General features: G+C 48.6%; 1 protein-coding gene across 3 annotated transcripts in view; it reads left to right on the plus strand.

The window, feature by feature from the left end:
- Positions 1 to 3,982: 3,982 nt before the first annotated feature.
- CD6 (CD6 molecule) overlaps positions 3,983 to 21,725 on the plus strand; it is a 49,763-nt gene continuing 32,020 nt past the window's right edge. For all 3 annotated transcript variants that reach the window (XM_011963552.1, XM_011963554.1, XM_011963553.1), the window contains exon 1: positions 3,983 to 4,253. In XM_011963552.1, coding sequence (XP_011818942.1) covers positions 4,205 to 4,253 — 49 coding nt within the window. In that variant the 5' untranslated portion in view covers positions 3,983 to 4,204. The remainder of the gene's footprint in view (positions 4,254 to 21,725) is intronic.

Consider the following 21,725-nt stretch of genomic DNA (forward strand, 5'->3'; position numbering starts at 1 on the left):
TTTAATTTTTGTGGGTACATAGTAGGCATGTGTATGCATATATATATGTTTATGGAGTACATTAAATTTTTTTTTTTTGAGACAGTCTCACTGTCACCCAGGCTGGAGTGCAGTGGCACTATCTCAGCTCGCTGCAACCTCTGCCTCCCAGATTCAAGTGATTCTTCTGCCTCAGCCTCCCAAGTAGCTGGAATTATAGGTGTGCAATACCACGCCTGGCTAATTTTTTTGTGTTTTTAGTAGAGATGGTCATGTTGGTCAGGCTTATCTCGAGCCCCTGAGCTCATGCAATCCACCCGCCTTGGCCTCCCAAAGTGCTGGGATTACGGGCATGAGCCACCATGCCTGGCCTACATGAGATATTTTGATATAGGTATATAATGTGTAATAATCACATCAGGGTAAATGGGGTGTCCATCATCTCAAGCATTTATCCTTTCTTTGTGTTAGAAACAATCCAATTATATGCTTTTTCTAACTCCACAAATTGGACATTTTTATAATTATTTTATGCAATCAGTGCTTATTTAATCCACTTCTGTGTTTACATATTTCTTTGCTCACCATTCTTACTTGAACCTAAGACCTTTTCTTCTGAGATTATTTTTCTTGTTTTTGAAGAACATCCTTTAGAATTCCCTTAGGTAAGAGTCTGTTAGCTATAAATGTCTCCAGTTTTCATCTGAAAATGTGTCTTTTAAACCTTATACTTGAAAGACAGTCAGGGTTGACAGTTATTTTTTATTAGTACTTTGAGATGTTGTTCCATTGCCTTCTGGCTTTAATTGTTGGTATTGAGATATTAGCTGCCCATCTACTTCATAGTTCATCCATCTTCTGCCTAGTGATCAGCAGTTTCGCTACCAAAAGTGTTTGGTGTAGATTTCTTTTTATGTATCATGCTTGGGTTGGGGGAGCTTCCAGAATCTGAGGATTGTGTCTTTCATCAATTCTAGAAATTTTCCATTTTCTTCTAAATCTCTAATTAGACATATTTAAATCCTTGTTCCTTGTCTATATCTCTTAGCCCTTTCATCTTTTCCATCACTTTGTCCTCCTGTGCTCCATCCTGGGTAAATTCTTCAAATCTATTGTTCACCCCACTAGTTGTCTCTTCAGCCATATTAATCTGTTGTTTATTTTTATTTATTTATTTATTTATTTGAGACAGAGTCTCACTCTCTCATCCAGGCTGGAGTGCAGTCACACAATCTCGGCTCACTGCAATCTCTGCCTCCTGGATTCAAGCAATTCTCATGCCACAGCCTCCCGAGTAGCTGGGATTACAGGCGTATATGACCACACTCATTGTATTTTTAGTAGAGATGGGGTTTCACTGTGTTGGCCAGGCTTGTCTTGAACTCCTGGCCTCAAGTCATCAGCCTGCCTTGGCCTCCCAAAGTGCTGGGCCTTAATTTACTGTTTAATGTGTACACTGGACTTCTATTTTCAAAAATTATGTTCTCACATAACTGCTTGTTTTTTTCCCCTCAATCTTCCTGGTCACTTTTAATAGTCTCTTGTTCTGTATCTATACTTTCAATTACCAACTTTTAATTCTTGAAGCATATGAAACATTCTGATTCTACATTATATATACCATAATTCCAACATCTAAGATGTGTTTGAAGGTCTGCATTTTTAGTTTATTGCTTGGTGTCCCTGTCACCTAAAGCACCTCATGTCCTGTGTTTTACGATTTTTCTGTTTTACAAACATGTGAACTCATGTTCCATGGAAGTTTCTCTGTGGGACTTCTTTGAGTCATGAATATAGGATGAGTTGCTCCAGACAGGATTTTCACCATATGTTTCTGCCAAGTACCTAAGGAGCTATTGTTTACCTCACTTTAAATTCTTATGTAATCTTTTGTTTATTTTTTGTGTGGTTGTTTTTGCCACACAGGCACCATGAGTTTCACCTCCAGGCCTATCAGTGAGTAGACTTGTGGTGAGGGGCATTCAGGGTTGACATTTTTCTCCTACTCAGAGTCCATGCTGAGTTGGGCAAGCTCTGTGTCAGCTCGCTTTAAGGAATTTTTCTCTCCGAGTTCTCCACTGTGGATGTTGTATTTCAGGGAGCTTTGTTTAAGGCAGAGATTTTGGATTTTGTTGTTCACTCGATTTTGTTTTTCAGCTTTAACTTTTGTCCATGTTCATAAGACTGAAGCTCTTGGTCAACTGGATCAACAGATACTTCTCTGCTGTCTGTGATCTCTTTGGATTTTTGTTGTCTTTATATATTAACATATATAGGTTCTCACTGTCGCCCAGGCTGGAGTGCAGAGGCACAATCTTGGCTCATTGCAGCCTTGACCTCCCAGGCTCAAGCAATCCTCCCACCTCAGCCTCCTAAGTAGCTGAGACCACAGGTGTGCGCCACCACACCTGGCTAATTTTTTGCACCTTTTGCAGAGAGAGAGTTTCACCATGTTGCCCAGACTTAATGTAGTTTTTGATCTCTGATGATTTTCTTCATTTCTCACCACCTCAGCTACACATTTTAAAAGATGATTTACAACATTTTTGTGGTGTTTTATATTACAGGAATTCTTCAGCATCTGCTGTCTACCATATTGTCAGAAATGGAGTCTAGCCATCCTTCCCGGCCCCATTTCAAATGGGTTTCTCTTAGGACCAGGAGACCTCACATTATGTGTGTCCTACCCTGGTCTGTGGTTTGGTCACATGTGTGTGAACTCCATGCTCCTTGAGGGCAGGAATATGGTTTCCTCTCTTTCGCTTCCACAGAGTCCTGTCCAGAGTTCTGCACACCAAGTCTCTGTAAATGAATGGAATTACATCTGGGAGCTTGAGGCACCCATGCAAACCTGTGCTGTCAGTGACTTCCACCAGAGGGCAGTGGCAGCAGGTGCCAGCACTGGGGCAGGACTGGGCGGGGTCTAACTCTGGGGGTGCCTGGCTCCCCGTGGCTCCAATACTTGCCGCATCAAATGCATACACCCACCTTTAGGGCAGAACCCAATGGAGGAGGACCCCTCCCATTCCACATGTTGGGGAAATGAAGACAAGCAAGGATGCAGGAAGTGGAGGGCCAGGAGAGGTGGACCTGGGATGGGACCAACTGGGGCAGGGCCAGGATTTGGAACCAAACCTCTTCTGGATTTGACCACTTGCTTGGACAACCGAATTATCTATTCCTTTTTTCATTCAAGAAACATTTATTCGCCTCCTACCATATGCTCCACAGGGAGTACCGTGGTGAATTAAACACACTTGGTCCCTGCCTGCTTCCTATAGCATCAGTCTGCTGCACTGCAATGGGGCAACTTGGGGTTTCTCAGCAGCCCTGGGCTTCCTTCCTCCACCCCTTCGCTCCTGCTGTTCCTTCTGACCCAGAGGCCTCCCATCACTGCTGCTTATCAAAAGCCTGCTCAGCCTTGTAGACCCAGCTCCCATGCCTGACTCCCACAGAGGCATGCCCAGTCTGGTACCTGGAGATGGGATAGCTGGCCCCACTGTGCCATCTGAGGGGGCGGCTCCCACAGGGCCTTGGCACCCTTCCCTGTAGAAAGACTTGTGGGATAGTCATCTCTCAGGCCCTTCCCAATTTATGTTTCTCGGAGGGGAGACTTAGGCTCTTATCTCCAAAAGTGCATTAAGACCACACCCTCCTTCCCAACCACCATTGCCTCTAAGGTTAAGATAAAACTCGGGATTTAATCCATGAGAGCCAAATCGCACAGACTGGGACAGGCAACGGGTCATTCCCTCCCTCTTCCAATAGGTACTGATTGAGCAGCTACTACATTATCAATTTTTTCTTCTGGGCCACCAGAAATGAGGCATGGCCCCTCCACTTGCCTTCTTAGAAGACCCTCGGGGAAGTGTGTCTGCATGGATGCGTGTGCATGCGTGTGTCTGGCTCCGTGACTCCTGGGGTGCAGCCTGGATGGGTGGGCTCCCAGCACAGGCAGCTGGGGCTCTCCCCACCAGCCCCTGTAACAGCAGCCCAGCTTCCTGCAGACCAAAACCACAAGCAGAACAGGGAGGCGTGAGACACTCACAGGTTGGGTTTGATCGCATGCGTGTCGGAGGGGAGAGAGCAGAGAGACACAGGAACAGGAACAGCGAAGGGCAGAGCAGACCTGCGCCAGGGGCACACAACGGCCGTGTCACCTCCCGGCCCCAAAATGGTGCTTCCCACAGGCAGCCACGTGTAGCAGCCAGAGACAGCTCCAGACATGTGGCTCTTCTTCGGGATCGCTGGATTGCTGACAGCAGCCCTCTCAGGTAGGCCACCTTCCCTAATCTCCTGGCACTAGTGCTGGAGGAGCCAGATCCAGCCCTCTCAGTCCCCTTTCTGGTTGTTTGCCTGTGGTCACCTTTCTGGGATCTTTTAGCCAAGACTATACTCAGGTACCAGGGAGCTCCAGCATCTGGGGCTAGGATAGGACACAGGAGCCCCTCAAGGGGATGGGGCTGTGCCTGGGCAAGGTGCCCATCCTGAGAAGCCTCCTGGAGTGAGAGAATGCGGGAAGCATGCTTTGTGCCTTACCAACGGGTCCCCAGGGTGTGAGGAGGGAGGTGCCCCTCCCACCCTTAAGCTCAGGAACTCCCCCATTTCCTATGTCTTGCCAACTCTTCAGAAGGAACCATTCACCTTCCAGAGAGGCAGGACCACTGATGGTGGTACTTTCCATGCTGGGGTCCAGCAGGCTTAGGCCAATCACAGGACAGCACCCCCCGAAACAGGACTCAGGGAAGCCAGGGAGAGTGCTGGACAGCCAGGCGCTGATGGCTTCGGCACAACCAGTTGGGGTAGTCTAGGGCGTAAGTGAGCATGAAGGCCACCCCCACCTCTCAAGCCGTACCCAAGTGGCAAGGCACCTGGCCACCTGGGCCAGGGAATCAGATGACCAGAAGGTTTGGGGCACTAGACTGTGCTCCCCAGATACTTGCTGGCCCCTGTTGAATGCAGGGTCCAAGCTGGCCAGAGCTGGGCAGGGGCCTGGAGATGCAAGAGGTCCTGACCCCATTGAGCTCTCACATTTTGGGGTTTGGGGAGACTGGTGTGGAAAGAGAATTCTGGGCCAGGGGAATCTGGGTCCACCCTGCAGCCGGGGAGCCAGGTACTTTCATTTTGTGACGGGGGAGACCCAGGAAGACCCAGTCAGGAGGGGCATCGAGCTGGCTTGGAGGACTGGGTATACGTTGGGAGACTCTGGGCAGGGGGTGCTCTCCTCTCTGCCTTGATCTCCAGGCAGGTGTTCCAAGCCCGCAGCCTCATACTGGTTCAGGAAAAGCCATTCGGCTCTGGGAGCTGGAGTCTGTGTGCCTTCAGCTCTGTGCATGTAGCTTTCCCCTGCTAACTCTACCAGGAGTTTCCAGAGCAGCAGCTCTGGAATTTCGGCTGCCTTCTGCCCCTCAGCTGAAACAGACTGTCTGAAAGCGGCCCCCTTTCCTCTTCCTCATGAAGCCCAGCCACAGGCTCAGGAGTAAAGTCGGGTCCAAGAGATCTTCCCTGACCCAGGGCTTCAGACCAGCTCCTTTTCAGCTTCCCAGCGGGAATGAGGGCCGGGGGCTGAGCTAGGCATTGGTGCCCTTGGCGTCCGAGCCGTGGCAGCTGGCCCAGCAGCCAGCCAGGAGAATTGGCTTTGAATGCTGCCCACAGGAGAGGCGGGAACCCAGAGACCTGGGCAGAGCTCAGGGAGGTCAAGCAAAGTAGTCCTGGAGCCTCCGAGCTCCTTCGTTCAATCTGTCCTACCCTGGCAGCTCTCCCCCGACCTGCTCCTTCCCAGTACTGTCATCCACTTTATGTTTTTGAAACTGTGTTGATATTTACTTGACTCACTTGTTGTTATCAATGCAAGCTCAGTTTTGAAAGGAAACTTTACATCACTGTTACAAGTGGAAAATCAGTATCACTTGCCATAGGTGAAAGGTAAAGAGAAACATAAGAACAAATGGTGGCAAAACCCAATTTCTATTACGCTTTAGCAAAAAGCGAAAAGATGGTGAAGACCCAGAACTCGTCCTCTCCGTGAAAGGGGTGACGAGGGAGGGGAGAGGAGATGGTCTCCTGGCTCTAGTAGCTATTTTCTTCTTGACTTTGCGGAAGGACTGAAAACTCCATGGGCAGGGAATAATTTCCTCGCTCTGTGATTTCAGAGCATTAAACACGGCTTCTGTAAACTCTCCCGAGGGTTGCTAGGGGTGTATGTCCTACTGCTGAAAAATACGGCCTCTCCAGGCAGGAGGAAGACTGCACCTTTGAGCAGCCCCCTTGTCCCTCTCCAGGGCTGATGCAAGGGACACTGAGCTGCTGCACCTCAGGCCTGCCTGAGCTTTTCTTCCTCTGTGTCTGGCTCAGCAGGCCCAAACCCTAGCAGAACCCAACCTCAGAGGGCAAGGCTGACCCACATCTGCTTGTGGGGAGTTTGTGTTCGGCATAACATATTGGGGAAAGGAGACTAGGACCTCCAAGGAGAAAAAGAAGGAGAAAGAAAAATGACGGCAAAGAGGGAGGAAAGGGAGCTGGGAGAATGAAGTGCGTATGGAAGTTCCAGGCCTTTACCCCAAGAACTATTTTGGGGTGGGGCTCCCTGGCTCTGCCCTGGGACCACAGGCGGGTGGAATCCTGCCCTCCTTTGCACTGGCAGACCTGGCCGAGGACTTGCTGTGCTCGGGCAGACCTCCCCTCTCCTTCTTCTTCTTCTTTTTCTTTCCTTTTTTTTTTTATTTTTGACAGAGTCTTGCTCTGTTGCCAGGCTGGAGTGCAGTGACCCGATCTCGGCTTACTGCAACCTCCGCCTCCCGGGTTCAAGCGATTCTCCTGCCTCAGCATCCCAAGTAGCTGGGATGACAGGCACGCACCACCATGCCCAGCTACTTTTTGTATTTTTAGTAGAGGCCTTCACCATGTTGGCCAGGATGGTCTCAATCTCCCGACCTCGTGAGCCGCCCACCTCAGCCTCCCAAAGTGCTGGGATTACAGGCGTGAGCCACCGTGCCCAGCCTCTTTCTTCCCTTTCTAACCCTAGCACGAGGCCCTATCTCCTGGGCCTCTGCCCAGGCGGCCCGGGTTCTGGGCCTGGACTTGATTTGTGTTGTTGGTTTCTGTTGCTTAGAGATGCAAGCCTCCAGTTCTTTGCCTCAGTTTCCTGATCAGACAACTCAGGATGAAGGAACAGAGAGAATGAATTAGAAGCCCTTGACAGGGGAGGTTGGGGTGGCATTATGAGACCCCAGGTTCTGCCCTGGTCCTGCCTCTAATTCACCATGTGACTGTGCTGCTTTTCTTCACCAGCCATGTTTTCTTATCAGTGGAAGGGGGGTGCTTTGTTCAGACAATCTACAAGAAAGCTTTTGGCCAGATCTGACACTATGACGTAGTAACAAAGACCCAGGCCCTTCCCGCCAGTGCAGTGCTGAGCTCCGTGACTCTAACTCCATCTGCGCTCTGGCTGGCGAGGTCCTCGAGGGCTGCTTTTGTGTATGAAAAGACTGTTTGTGGCTACTTTTAAAAAAAAATAGTCATTCTTTAATTAACAATTTTTTAAGAACTTTTTTCTTAACTTGTGAGTTCAACATACTAATCATATTTTATTTTATAAGCCCTGTCATTTTGATCAATGATTTTCAATGGTCCTTTAATATTTGAGCAAATGAAGTTGAACAGACCTAACACCCTTAAATAATAAATACCCTCACAAATGTAGCTAATCAAACTCCCTTAGTTCTGTGCTGTTCCATAGGGTAACCACTAAAATCATGCATTTAAAATGTGATAGTCCAAATTGAGATGCGCGAAGTGTAAAATATTCAACAGGTTTTGAAGATGAGTTTCAAGAAAGAATGTAAAATATTTCAACAAATTTTATGTGATTTATATGTCGAAATGATAATATTTTTGATATGATGGGCGAAATGAATTTTATTATCACAATTAAGTTTACATATTTCTTTTCACTTTTTAAAAATGAGGTTCCTGGTCTGTTGTGGTAGTTCACGCCTATAATCCCAGCACTTTGGGAGGCCAAGGCAGGAAGATCACTTGAACCCAGGAGTTCAAGATCAGCTGAGGAAACATGGCAAAACTCTGTATTTCCAAAAAATACAAAAATTAGCCTGGAGTGGTGGTGCAAGCCTGTAGTCCCAGCTACTCGGGAGGCTGAGGTGGGAGGATGGTTTGAGCCCGGCAGTTTGAGGCTGCAATGAGCCATTACCGTGCCACTGCACTCCAGTCTGGTCGATGAAGGAGACCCTGTCTCAATAAAAAAAAAGCAGGGGGAGGGTTGTCTTGGAATATTTAAAATTACATATGTTACTTGCATTATATTTATATTGGATAGCACTGCCTTTGATATTCTAAACCACATTTACAAATATAATGAATTCCATATTTTATAGAGCAAGAAACAAAATGTTCCCAAGAATTTTAGAAAATGCTTTCAGAACTAAAAAACTAGCATAAGCGAAGTGAATATTAAGTTATTTTTTAAATTTTTATGGATATGGGGGTAGAAGTGCAGTTTTGTTACATGGCTATATTACATAGAGGTGAAGTCTGGGATTGGAGTGTACCCAGCACTGGAATATGGTACATTGTACCCAATAAGTAATTTTAATTCCTCACTCCCCTCCCACCCACCTTTTGGAGACTCTGATGTCTGTCACTCCATTCTGTACGTCCGTGAGTACACGTTGTTTGGCTCCTACTTATAAGTGAGAACGTGGTGTTTGACTTTCTGTTTCTGAGTTATTAAAGCGAATATCAACTTCTCTTAAATATTCTAATGTTTACAGACATTGTCGAATTCTCTTAAATTTTCTACTCAAAATTGAACCGAAGTCAATTACCTGCTCACATTCATGAGGAACTCAATGGCCAAATGTTTTTAAATATCACAAATATAGGATTTTCTACAACAACTCACGGAACTTGACCCAACTTACATTTAACACCAATGGATACATACTATGAGTGTTTGTTTATTTAATCATCTCTATTTTCTAAATTCTAATCTTCCTGGGTTTAAAAGCCACTTACTAAGGAGAAAACAATGGCGCCATTGCAGGTAACCTGGGTTATGCCAAGCAGGTTGAAGTTTTTGCATCTCAGTGGACTGAGTTGAGGTCGGCGTTTTTGTTGTTTTGCCAAAACGTAAGATACGGTTCCCCTGTGTTGCTGATGGATGCGCTTCTGCCCTTTTTGATAGTCCGTGCCCTCCAACTGGGCTGGCTTCTTGACCTCTGACCTCCGAATCCAAGTTCTACAAACCTAATCCCCTACATCCGCCCCACATCTGGCCTTATCGCTTGATTGGACTGAACTAAACACACATGTTTACTTTTCTATGCTGACCTCTTTTCACATTCTTCCTGCCTGGCAACACTTCATCTCATAGATACACAAATAATGTATGACAGGCTTCTGCATCTTTCTCCCAGCTCAGCTTGGCTCTCTGGCCACAGGTCAATGACTGATGAGGACAGTTAGCGTCGCCTTCACTGTACTGGGGCCATGGAACGGAGTAGCTCCTAGGGTGCTGAAGCTCAGACTTTACAGAGGGATCTAGAATGAGTGAGAAACACTGCCCACGGCCCTCCTCATTCAGACCACATGAAGGCCTTATTTATTATATTTATAGAACACTCAAGAATTAAATTTGGCCCCCAGCTGTTAGATTCTTTTTTTTTTTGAGATGGAGTCTCGCTCTGTCGCCCAGGCTGGAGTGCAGTGGCCGGATCTCAGCTCACTGCAAGCTCCGCCTCCCGGGTTTACGCCATTCTCCTGCCTCAGCCTCCCGAGTAGCTGGGACCACAGGCGCCCGCCACCTCACCCGGCTAGTTTTTTGTATTTTTTAGTAGAGACGGGGTTTCACCAGGTTAGCCAGGATGGTCTCGATCGCCTGACCTTGTGATCCGCCCGTCTCGGCCTCCCAAAGTGCTGGGATTACAGGCTTGAGCCACCGCGCCCGGCCCAGCTGTTAGATTCTGAGTTAAGGAATCAGCCTTCTCCCTGGGGCAAGGAGGAATAAACAGGTGGCCCCAACTGTCCTTTGGGACAGGAGCTTGAAGGGTAGACCTCCCAGGTGCGTGGCCACCCTCTCCTTGCCTGGACCACAGATGGGACACCACGAGCTTTAACATCCATGCCATGTGCTCAGGCCTGCCCTGAGCAGACCCTGGTGGGGCTGGGATCCCCAGGCTGCATCTACTGCCTCAGCCACCATGGCCTCCAGGCCCTCCATCCTGTCCTCAGCACTGGCCCCTCTCCAGACTCGTGGTAAGTTATCCAGAGTAGCTCTTCCCAGAGCACTTTATTCCAGTCCACCTTCCCAGTGTTGTGTTGGCCCACACATCATCCAACGGGCAATTTGCTTAACGCAATTTCCTTCCATTTTTTTTTTCTTTTTTTTTTTAGATAGAGTCTCGCTCTGTTGACCAGGCTGGAGCACAGTGATGCGATCTCGGCTCACTGCAACCTCCACCTCCCAGGTTCAAGTGATTCTACTGCTTCAGCCTCTTGAGTAGCTGGGACTACAGGCGCATGCCACTACATCCAGCTAACTTTTTGTATTTTTAATAGAGATAGGGTTTCACCATGTTAGCCAGGATGGTCTCGATCTCCTGACCTCATGATCTGCCTGTCTCGGCCTCCCAAAGTGCTGGATTACAGGTGTGAGCCACTGCACCCATTTCTTTTCCCTTTCTTACTTCTCTTCTATTTTCTTTTCTTTTCTCTTTCTTTCTTTCTTTTTGATGGGGTCTCACTCTGTTGCTGAGGGTGGAGTACAGTGGCAAGACCATAGCTCACTGCAGCTTCAAACTCCTGGGTTCAAGGGATCCTCCCACCTCAGCCTCCCAAATAGCTGGGATTACAGGCACCTGACACCATGCCTGGCTACTCTTTCTTAATTGATGTTTTAAAATGTAAATACATTTATTTTGAGAAGAAACTCTGTATCACTCCCTTAAATGGAAAGCCATTCATTATAAATCACCATCATGATTATAATTTTGAAAATAAACATAATGGAAATAAAACAATGTCATTAAATGCTAGCCAGATGCATTTGCTGCTTTCCCAAGAAGGGAGGGTTGTAGATGTCAGAGAGACTTGAACAACTAACCCCATGGGAGATTTCCTCCTCCAAGTCTGTAATTAGAAAGGCTGAAAGGGAAATAAAGAGCATGCATAACTTCCTCACCATGTAGGATAGCGGTATATAATGCCAAGTCAATCACCACCTAAATCATTTTGCATAGTTTCGTGTATGTGCCCTACACTTTGGAAACACTGATCCAGAGAAAGGACAAAGAGGGTGGGCACTGTGTTCCCTGACAAGACTGAGCCTGGGGACGCTGACTGCTCAGCAGCCTGGGGTTACATCCTAGACACGAGACCCCCATTTCAGGGGCTCCCCAGCACCCTGGGAAGTCCCTGGATTTTCCCAGCGAGCCTTGAGGTTGGTGGGGGGCACCCAAGCTCATGTCCCTTGATTCAGCTCTGGGAAACTGGGCCCCTGCAGCCTGGGGAGGAGAAGGAACCTTGAGGAGGGGTAAGGTGGGTGTGGACTTTGAGAACTAGCTCTGGTCCCAACTTGCTGGGGAATCTTGGGCAAGTTCCTTCCTTTCTCTGGCCCTAGTTTCCTTCCTGGAAAACTAGGTAAACTGAACACTAAGGACCCAGCCTAAGCATGCTTGTACTTTATGTACGTTCCTTGAGGCTTTACAGGTTATGGAGCAGGGCACCTGGCTATATGGAGCAGAGATCCAGCCACTAGACACTTAGCCCTAGGAAGGGCACAGTATCAACCCCAGCCGGCATCCTGTCGTATAGAATCATGGACCCTGGAGTCAGGCAGACGTGGGTTCCAAATTCCATCTCTGCATGGCCCCAGGGTGGTTTCTTTGCCTGCATGCTGGAGATAAAAATCTCCAGCTCACCAAAGTGTACGAGTTAATGTAGATGATGTATCTGAAAACAGCCGAACAAAATGCAGTGCTCAGAAATGTTAGCTTATAAATGCTCTACAGCAAGACCAAAGATGATCCCTTGCCTATATGAATACAGGACTTGGTGGTTAACATAGTGCTGTCTGCACAATGAGCTCTGTCACCCACATGGCGACCTCATTTTATAGATGAGGAAACTGAGGTTTAGCGAGGCTAAGAGACTTGTTAGGACTTGAGCTTGGGTCTCCCAGCCAGCAGGCCGGTGCTTTTTCCATTGTGTGGGAGTTGCCTGGCTTGTTTCTAGCCAGCTGCCCTGTGGGCTCTATTCTAGTATAGGGTTTCTTCCCTAGATGCCAACTCCTAGCCTTGCAGCCTCACGACTGAGTCTAGGAACAGCCCTGAAGGACCTCTGAGGTCCTAGGGCCCCCTGGAAGTCTTATCAACAGATGAGATCAAGTGTGGCTGCCTCCCTCATCGTGGCATACCCTCATAGGGTTTGCCTGGGGGTTACCATGCACCTTGGGGACAGGAGGAAGGGAAAATTAAAGAGGCACCATGAGCCAGGGGAGAACTTGCTGGGCAGGAGCCTCCATGTTTTGTTTTGTTTTGTTTTCTTTTTTTTTTTTTTTTCTTTTTGAGACAGATTCTCACTCTGTTACCCAAGCTGGAGTGCAATGGCACGATCTTGGCTCACTGCAACCTCCATCTCCCAGGTTCAAGCGATTCTTCTGCCTCAGCCTCCCGAGTAAGGGGACCACAGGCACCCACCACCATGCCCAGCTAATTTTTTGTATTTTTAGTAGATACAGGGTTTCACCATTTTGGCCAGGCTGGTCTCGAACTCCTAACCTCAGGTGATCCACCCACCCACCTTAGCCTTCCAAAGTGCTTGGATTACAGGCGTGAGCCACTGAGCCCGGCCCAGGCTCCATATTTTCTTATTCATTCAGTATCTGCTGAGTACCAGGCCCTGTGCTGGCACTGCCATGGGACATGAAGGTTTGCCCTTGAACAGTTTATAGTGTCGTGCTAAGACACACCAGCACCAACCCGGGATGGGTGTGGCAACAGGTGCAATCTAGTGACAGCTGCAACCACCACCCATTACCGGGGACTTAATGTTCTCCAAGCACCAGCTATGCGTATGCTGTTCCACCCTGACAACATGAGGACAATCACCCCTTTTTTATGAGTGGGGAAACTGAGGCTCGGAAAGTTATGTATTTTGTCCCAGGCTGGTGGCTAATGTTGAACTGAAATCCATGTCATGGTATGTCACCACTGGGGGAAGCTGGCTGATGGGTACCCAGGATTTCTCTTTGCTATTTTGGCAACTTCTTGTGAGTCCATAGTTTGAAAATAAGAAGTTAAGGGAGAATAAAGGATTTCAGCCCTTTTTGGTGGCTCATACCTGTAATCCCAGCATGTTGGGAGGCCAAAGTGGGAGGATCACTTGAGTCCAAGAGTTCGAGACCAGCCTAGGCGACATAGTGTGACCCCCATGTTTACAAAAAATTAAAAAGTTAGCCAGGTGTGAGATTCACGCCTGTAGTCCCAGCTACTCGGGAGGCTGAGGCAGAGAATCACTTGAGCCCAGGAGGTTGAGGCTGCAGCGAACCATGATCTCACCACTGCACTCCAGCCTGCACAACAGAGTAAGGCCTTATCTCAAAAAAAAAAAGTATTTCAGAAAAACGCCATTTGAAGGCCGGGCGCAGTGGCTCAAGCCTGTAATCCCAACACTTTGGGAGGTCAAGGAGGGCGGATCACTTGAGGAAACCCCATCTCTAGTTAAGAAATACAAAAATTACCTGGGTGTGGTTAGGAGGATGCAGGGCACCTGTAATCCCAGCTACTTGGAAGGCTGAGGGAAGAGAATTGCTTGAACCTGGGAGGCAGAGGTTACAGTGAACCAAGATTGCACCACTGCACTTCAGCCTGGGCAACAGAGAGTCTGTTTCAAATAATTAATCAATTTAATTAAAAGAAAGAGAGACCCATTTGAGCAGCAACCTGGAGGTGGGACAGCCTGTGAGGGGCTGGCTGAGGGGAGCTGCTGACGAGCCAGCCCTGCTGGTCCTGTTGGTCCTGTTGGGTGGGCAGGACCGAAATTCCCAAAGGAGCTGAGGTCCAGGCTCTTTTCTGCCTCCTGACCCAGACTGGTGTGCCATGAGGATTCGATGAGCGCCAAGCACGGGGACTGGCCCATGGAAGGTGAGCCACAAAATGTACATTTACAAGTGTTAGGCAGGCAGTACGAGGATCACGTCGTCCAGTGCAGCACTCTGCAAATATGTAAACCTGCCTTCCCCTCGTCACAGCCCTAGGGAGGTATGCGCTACTGTTTAATACTTACATTTTACTGAGTAAGCGGCAGGCTCGGAGAGATAGAGTGACTTTTCCTAGCTCGCACCACTAATAGATGACAGATACTTGGTTTGATCTCATGACTCCAAACTCAGTGCTTTTTCCCAGCCCGGGAATTGGGTAGGGTTTGGGCGGGGGACCCCTCCCCACCTCAAGACCCCTGCAGGAAAGGTCCGCCCTTTCCCCCAGGGACTTTTCACCTCACCCACCAAGAGCTGGGCTGTCCTGGAACTATGTGGAGCCTGAGCTCTCCTCCTTCGGGCTGAGCGGCCATGCCCAGCCTTCGTTTCCCGGCCGTAAAGCAGGGCTAATGGGAGCTCAGGGCTGTGTGGGGCTCTCTAGATGTTGGCGGTGACATGCTTGGAGAAATGCCAGGCTCCTTAGGGTGTTAGGAGAGAGCTGTGGCCACCGCTGCTACTCCAACTGGGGCCGGGTAGGCACTCTCAGGGACAACAGAGGGAGGCAGAGGGAAGCCCAGCTTCCCACCCTCCATTTTGTAGGCTCCTGCAGCCCGACCGCCTGAAAATGGCGGCTGAGAGAGGCCGGGAGGCAGGACGCAGGGCTGAAGAGGAAGCTCCGGGGCTGCGTCTCTGGTCCCAGGGAGATGCTGAGAGATAGGGAGATGGTCCTATCATAGGAATGTAGTCCCGTTTTCACTCGTATGGGAGGGTCTCCCATGTGGGTCTTCACCGTGTGCTGGGGGTGGGGGCACATCAAAAGTCCGTCCAATAAGTGTCCAGGCCACCCCCAGTCTCCATGAAGGCCCTGAGCTGCGCTGAGGTCTCTGGGAGAAGCCAGCAGATGCCCGGGTGGGCGGGGGGGCGTCTGTGCCTGGGGCTAGGGACTAGGGTCTTGTGGGGACACAGGCTATAAGAATGACGAGGGGTGTCAGGGCTAGGGGCTTCTTGGGGTGTCTTGGGTGTCCCATCTATGGACCCCACTTCTGACTTGGAGTCATGTACTGAGCACTGTGGCAGAGAGAACGCACAGATGAAGTCACTGTGTTCTCAGAGTTCAGATGCAAAGCCAAGCATGACTTTGTTCATTCTACAGAAGGACAGACTGACGCCCAGAGAACTTAAGTAATGCCGCCAGTTGCTGACAGAGCTGGGAGCAGAGTCACTTCCGGTCACTGGGGTTTGGAGGGAGGATTTTTATCGGCACTTCAGTACCGTTTTTGCTAGGGTGTTGACCTCTTTCAGGAGGGGTGCCTGGGAGCAGGCGGGGGCGGAGACAGAGCTGAGGAAGCCCCCCAGGCCTGGAGGAGGCCCGTTCCCCACTCCGCCTGGTGTGCTGTCATTTTCCCTCCCTCCCTCCTTCAGCCAAACTAAAAGATGCACTGTGGCCAAGTGGATTCAGCTACTTGAAGAAATGTGTTGCTTTGCCGGGATGGGATTCTAGAAATATCATGACAGTGTCTGAGCTGGAAGAAACCCCAGTGAGCTGCCAGCCGTCTCCTATTTGTCAGAGGAGGAAAGTGAGGTGCAAAGTGGGGAACGATATGCCCTAGAGTCTTGGAGCAGGGCTGAGAAGCCCAGTCCACAGGCCCTCTTCCCAGGGCCTCTTCCCACACTGCCCTCCCAGCAGGGCCTGGCGGGGCCTGTGTGAACCAGGCATAGACTTAACTCCCCACCCCCACCCCTAGAGAGATTGCAGGGGATTGCTATGGCCCAGTGTGGCCTGATGTGGTCTGACATGAACACAGGTGACCCTGGGCAGTGACGAACTGGCTTCATGCAGCTCCTCTGCCCAGCCCCTCCAGCGGCTCCTCCAGTCCTCAGGCTCTGCTTTCTCTTTGTTTTTTTAACTTAACTTTTTTTTTTTTTTTTTTTGAGACAGAGTCTCACTCTTGTTGCCCAGGCTGGAGTGCAGTGGTGTGACCTCGGCTCACTGCAACCTCCACCTCCCGGGTTCAAGCAGTTCTCATGCCTCAGCCTCCCAAGTAGCTGGGATTACAGTCCTGCACCACCACACCCAGCTAGTTTTTGTATTTTTAGTAGAGACAGGGTTTCACCATGTTGGCCAGGCTGATCTTGAACTCCTGACCTCAAGTAATCCTCCCTCAGCCTCCCAAAGTGCTGGGATTACAGACGTGAGCCACTGCACCTGGCCTGTTTTTTCACTTAACGTTTAATTTCAGCCTAATTTCAGACTTATTGAGAAACTGCAAGAACAATACAAAGAATTTCCACCTGCTCTTTCCCCAGACTCTCCAACTGCTAACAATTTTCCACATTTGCTTTATTATGTCCTCTCAATGTGTCTGTTTTTCTATTGCTTTCCCCGCAAACTGTTTGAAAGAAATTGTAATGTCCCTGTCTCCTAGATACCCCCATGTGTTTTTTTTTTTACATAAGGACATTTTCTTACGTAATCACAGTACACTTATCAAAACCAGACAAATACTATTGATACAATTCTATTGGATAATCGACAGAATTTATTCAGATTTTGCCAGTGGTTCCAACAATATCTTCTAAGACAAAAGAAAATTTTGTTCAATATGCTGTGTTTAATTCTCATCTCTTTATTCTCCTTGAATCTGGAGTGATTTCTCAGATTTTCTTTCTCTTTCATGACATTGATTTTTTGAAGCATAGAAGCAGTTATGCTGTAAAACGGCCCTTATCTGGATCGTCTGATGGTTCTTCATGGTTCAATTTAAGTCATGCCTCTTTGGCAGGAATATCACAGAAGCAAGTTTTGTCCTTCCCAGTGAATCATATCAGGAGGCACATAGGCTTGCCCTGTTCCCTCTCCGGTGGTCTAACTTGCTTGGCTAAGGTGTTGTCTGCTAGATTTCTCTGCTGTAAAGATAATTTCCCCCTTTGTAATCATCATGCATCTTGTGGGTAGATTCTTTGAGAATATGTAAATATCTTGATCTTCCTCAAACCTTTGCCCACTAGTTGTAACGTTATTGTTGATTTTTGCTGGAATCAGTTATTATAAGGATGGTCACCCAGTGGTGATATTATAATTCCACCATTCCTTCTGCAGTAATAGTTGCTGACTCGGTTCTCTTTGCTGCCTCAGTGGGAGGGAGGCAGGTGGCTCAGTGCATGGCAGGCTAGTGCTAATGAGGCCAAGGTTTGAGCTCCCCTTCCACTGAGCCTCTGGTGGCTGCTGTCTTGCCCCACCTCGGATATTGGAGTCTGGGTCAGCACGTCTCCACCTTAGAGCCAGTTCACCCTCCATCTTTACAATTTTGCCATTCATTTGTTGAGCTACATTGTGTGTTGGGCACCTTTTTTCAACCACCGAGGATATGGGACAAAGTCCCAGTCTTCAAGAAGTTTCTATTCTAATGGGAAAAATAGACCAATAAAGTGAACACATTTTTAAAATAGTGTCATTTCAGAGAGGGCTATGTGCACCAAGGGCAATCAGGCAAAGTAAGGGGACTGAGAGCGGTTGCAATGGAGACCCAGGCAGAGCCTCAGAGGGGATATAGACCTGAGTGATGAGATGAGCTGGGAATGCTGAGATCAGGGAGAGGACATTCCCGGCAGCGGGAGGAGCAGGGGCTGAGGCCCTGAGGCAGGAATGAGATTGATTTCAGACGGATGGAGGAGTGAAGGAGATGGAGTTGGAGAGGCTAGCAGGGCTTGAGGGCATAGATCATAGAGTTTGGAATTAATCCAAGTTCAATGGGAGCTCGTCAGAGAGTTTTAGGTGTGGAAGGATGTGATTTAATTTGCCCTTTACGCATATACCATTACTTAACAATTCTTTACATCAATTCCTTTTTTGATTCTTTTTTTAAACAAAGATATGCAATGCTTCATGAATTCACGTGTCATACCTGTACAGGGATCATGCCAATCTTCTCTGTACCATTCCAGTTTCAGTATATGTACTGCCAAAGCCTACACCCACTCCTTTTTTTCCTTTTTCTTTTTCTTTTTGTTGAGACTGAGTTTAGCTCTTGTCGCTCGGGCCGGAGTGCAATGGTGCCATCTTGGCTCACTGCAACCTCTGCCTCCTGGGTTCAAGTGATTCTCCTGCCTCAGTCTCCCAAGTAGCTGGGACTACAGGCAGGCACCACCACGCTTGGTGAATTATTGTATTTTTAGTAGAGACAGGGTTTTACCATGTTAGCCAGGCTGGTCTCAAACTCCTGACCTCAAGTGATCTGTCCGCCTCAGCCTCCCAAAGTGCTGGGATTACAGGTGTGGGCCACCGCACCCGGCCACCCACTCCTTTTTTAAAACTAAGTTTATCTGAACTTAGAAATCTTCTATCACTACCATGTATCTCAAACCAGTACTACTTAAGTAAATAGAATATATCTATATAAACAAAACTCTGAAAACAAAAGTGTCATTAAATAGCCTGCCATCCAAGCCTGAGCTGTCTCTCCATTTGTTACAAAATGTCAGATGGCCAGGCGCAGTGGCTGATGCCTGTCCTGTCAGCACTTTGGGAGGCTAAGGCAGGCAGGTTGCTTGAGCCCAGGAGTTCAAGAGCATCCTGGGCAACACCGCAATCCCCATTTCTGCAAAAATAAAATTTAAAAAAAAGTGTTAGGTGTTCAAGACTGAGTAGCGCCACAATGAGACTTTCTCCTTAAGGCAGACAGGACAGAAAAATTGGAAAAGGAATAATTTGTTTACGGCGTGATTCAATTCCATTTAATCTTATGTCTTAAATTGTCTTTCTGACTGAGATCTGATTTGAGAAGCATTTGGTAACTGGTGGAAGGATTTGATAGGCCCAGCCCACCCATTTAACCATGGAGAAGCTGAGGCCTTGGAACAGTCCTTAGGCGAGGACTTACCCAAGGTCCTGATAATGGCTGCCCTCCATTCGGCTCACCCTCCATATCACTCCCACCCAATGCGAGCTGAAAATTCAGATGTGATGTAAACATTAGTCATCCTTATTGTCAAAACGTTATGACAACCACATTAGAAGGAATGCAAAGAGAGAGAAGAAGTCTCAGCCAGCACCTTCACACAACACGGCCGTTCGTTCTTGAAGGAGGAAGTTTTTGAGTCTGTGGAGCGTCACGGGCCTTCAGTCTCACCAGCAGGAAGGTGGGCGTGCTGATGGGCGCCGGGCTGGTGTTGATCCACACTTGGCAGGTGGCTCTGAGACCCGCCTCGACTCCAGGCTCCACCACTTCCGCCATGATCTTGGGCAAGTTCCCAAACCTCTGAGGTAAAATGGGTGTGGCCATGTCACTCTTCAGCTTTTGTGCTCTAGGTAGACGCTAAAGCCTTCCCTGAAGATCTCTATGGAACTTTTCATCACCCGCGTCTGTGGGGGCTGCCTCAGCCCTAACCATGTCAACATAACGTTGAAATTCAGTTCCGAGAAACACTTGTGGGTTTGTAGACTCCACGGCATCTGGAAGTGAAAGAGGGATGCATTTCTCCCTCTTACGGGTTCCTTACCCCGCTCTCAACACCCCTAATCCAGAATGCCCTAGAAGCTCTTCTCAGCTCCCAGCTCCTGCCCTGGAGGCAGCTTTTGTTGCAGGTACACCTGTGGTTTAGTTTACTAGAATTGCTGCAACAAACGGAGTGGCCAGGGCAACAGTGGCCTGCACTTTGGGAGGCTGAGGCGGGCAGATCACCTGAGGTCAGGAGTTCAAGACTAGCCCGGCCAACATGGTGAAACCCTGTCTCTACTAAAAATACAAAAATTAGTCGGGTGAGGTGGCAAGTGCCTGTAATCCCAGCTACTCAGGAGCCTCAGGCAGGAGAATTGCTTGAACCTGGGAGGCAGAGGTTGCGGTGAGCCGAGATGGTGCCACTGCACTCCAGCCTGGGCAACAGAGCAAGACTCTGTCTCAAAAACAAACAAAAAACATAAATGTATTGTCTCACAGTTCTGGAGGCTCAAAGTCCAAGATCAGGAATCAGTGGGACTGGTTCCTTCTGAGGGCTGGGAGAGAGAAGCTGTTCTCTTCTGAGCTTCTGGTGGCTTGCTGGCAATCCTGGGCATTTCTTGACTTGTAGAAACATCATCCCAATCTCTGTCTTATCTTAAAATGGCATTCTCCTTTTGTGCATGTGCCTGTGTCCACATGGCCCCCTTCTGTGAGGACAACAGTCATATTGAATTGGGGCCTGCCCTGATGGCCTCATGCTGACTTGATTACCTCCATAAAGACGCTATTTCCAAATAAGGTCACATTCTGGGGTACTGGAAATTAGGACTGTTTTAAGAGGAAGGGAACAATTCAACTACTCATAGCAATGTATGTAGTGTGTGTATGGCGTGTGTGTGTACATGTATGTGTGTGTGGTGTGTGTGTGTGGTGGTGGGGGTAATGGAGAAAGAGGTGGGTCACTGCCCTACTTAATCTCTCCTCCTAGCCCACTCATCCTCTGGAGACGCAAGTTAGATCTCTCAGGTCATTTGGCAAAGGCCTGGAAAGAGGCATCTTTCCATCGATTTCTTACCCCCAAGAACTCCTATTCATTCTCTAAAACCCTTCCCAATTTTCCCCTGTTCTCTGGAGTGAGTGATTCCCTCCTAACTCTGTTTTTTCCAGAGTACTTTGTTCCAAGCCGGAGGATAGCACTTATAACTGCTCATAATCAACTAGGAGTGCATCTGTATCCTCTACCAGGGCATGGGGCCTGGCCCAGAGCCTAGCTGAGAGAATGGAGTGAGTGAGTGGCATCTCTCTGACTAAGGATTAAGATAGATGGGAACTCGAAAGGACTTTGAGCCACCTCAGAAGCATCCTATACGCCTTGTGGAAAGGAGTAGGGGACAGTCATCTGGGCTGATAGCTGAGAATATGAGATCAAATGTAGAGAGACTGGAAGTCTCGCTCCACCTCTTAGTAACTGTGGCCTTGGGCAAGTCATTTCATGCTGCGGAGCCTCAGTTTTCTCATCCGGAAAACTGAACCTTCACAGGCTCCTCGTAGAGATGAATAAGAGAGTGTGTGCTGTTTACATAAAGCTGGGGCACCTGGTGGGCATTCAGATGTTACCTTCCTTCTAGGGAACCCATATTTTTTTCCTGAATTTGAATTCCTGAATCCAGTGGGACTCTGAGCCACATGGATCCATGTGCCCTGTGGCCACTGTCAGTCCGCAGCTGTTAAGGACACAAGGTGGCCACCAAGCATCAGTCTGAACATCCCCGGTGCCTCCCCCAGCTTCTCTTTGAATCTGGATTTATTTAAAGAGAGGAGGTGAGTGGTAGGTGAGGAGGGGGCTGTTCTTAGGATATGGATGGGCACAGGACATGTGTCTGGTGAGCCTAGCCGGTCCCTGATGCCCCAAGGAGACTTTCTGGTCCCAGCCCAGCCCATACTCCCACCTGCTTGGGAGAGGCTGCGTTTCCTTCCAAGGATGGATGCTGATGATGTCTGATGGCTGCTGGATGTCTGATCTCAAGGGGGCTTTCTCTTAGGGGGCTTTAGGCCACCCTGGAAAGGTCTCAGCATCACTCCCTGGAACGGGCAGG

This window comes from Colobus angolensis, unplaced genomic scaffold (assembly GCF_000951035.1).
Source record: "Colobus angolensis palliatus isolate OR3802 unplaced genomic scaffold, Cang.pa_1.0 Scaffold61, whole genome shotgun sequence".
Lineage (NCBI taxonomy): Eukaryota > Metazoa > Chordata > Mammalia > Primates > Cercopithecidae > Colobus > Colobus angolensis.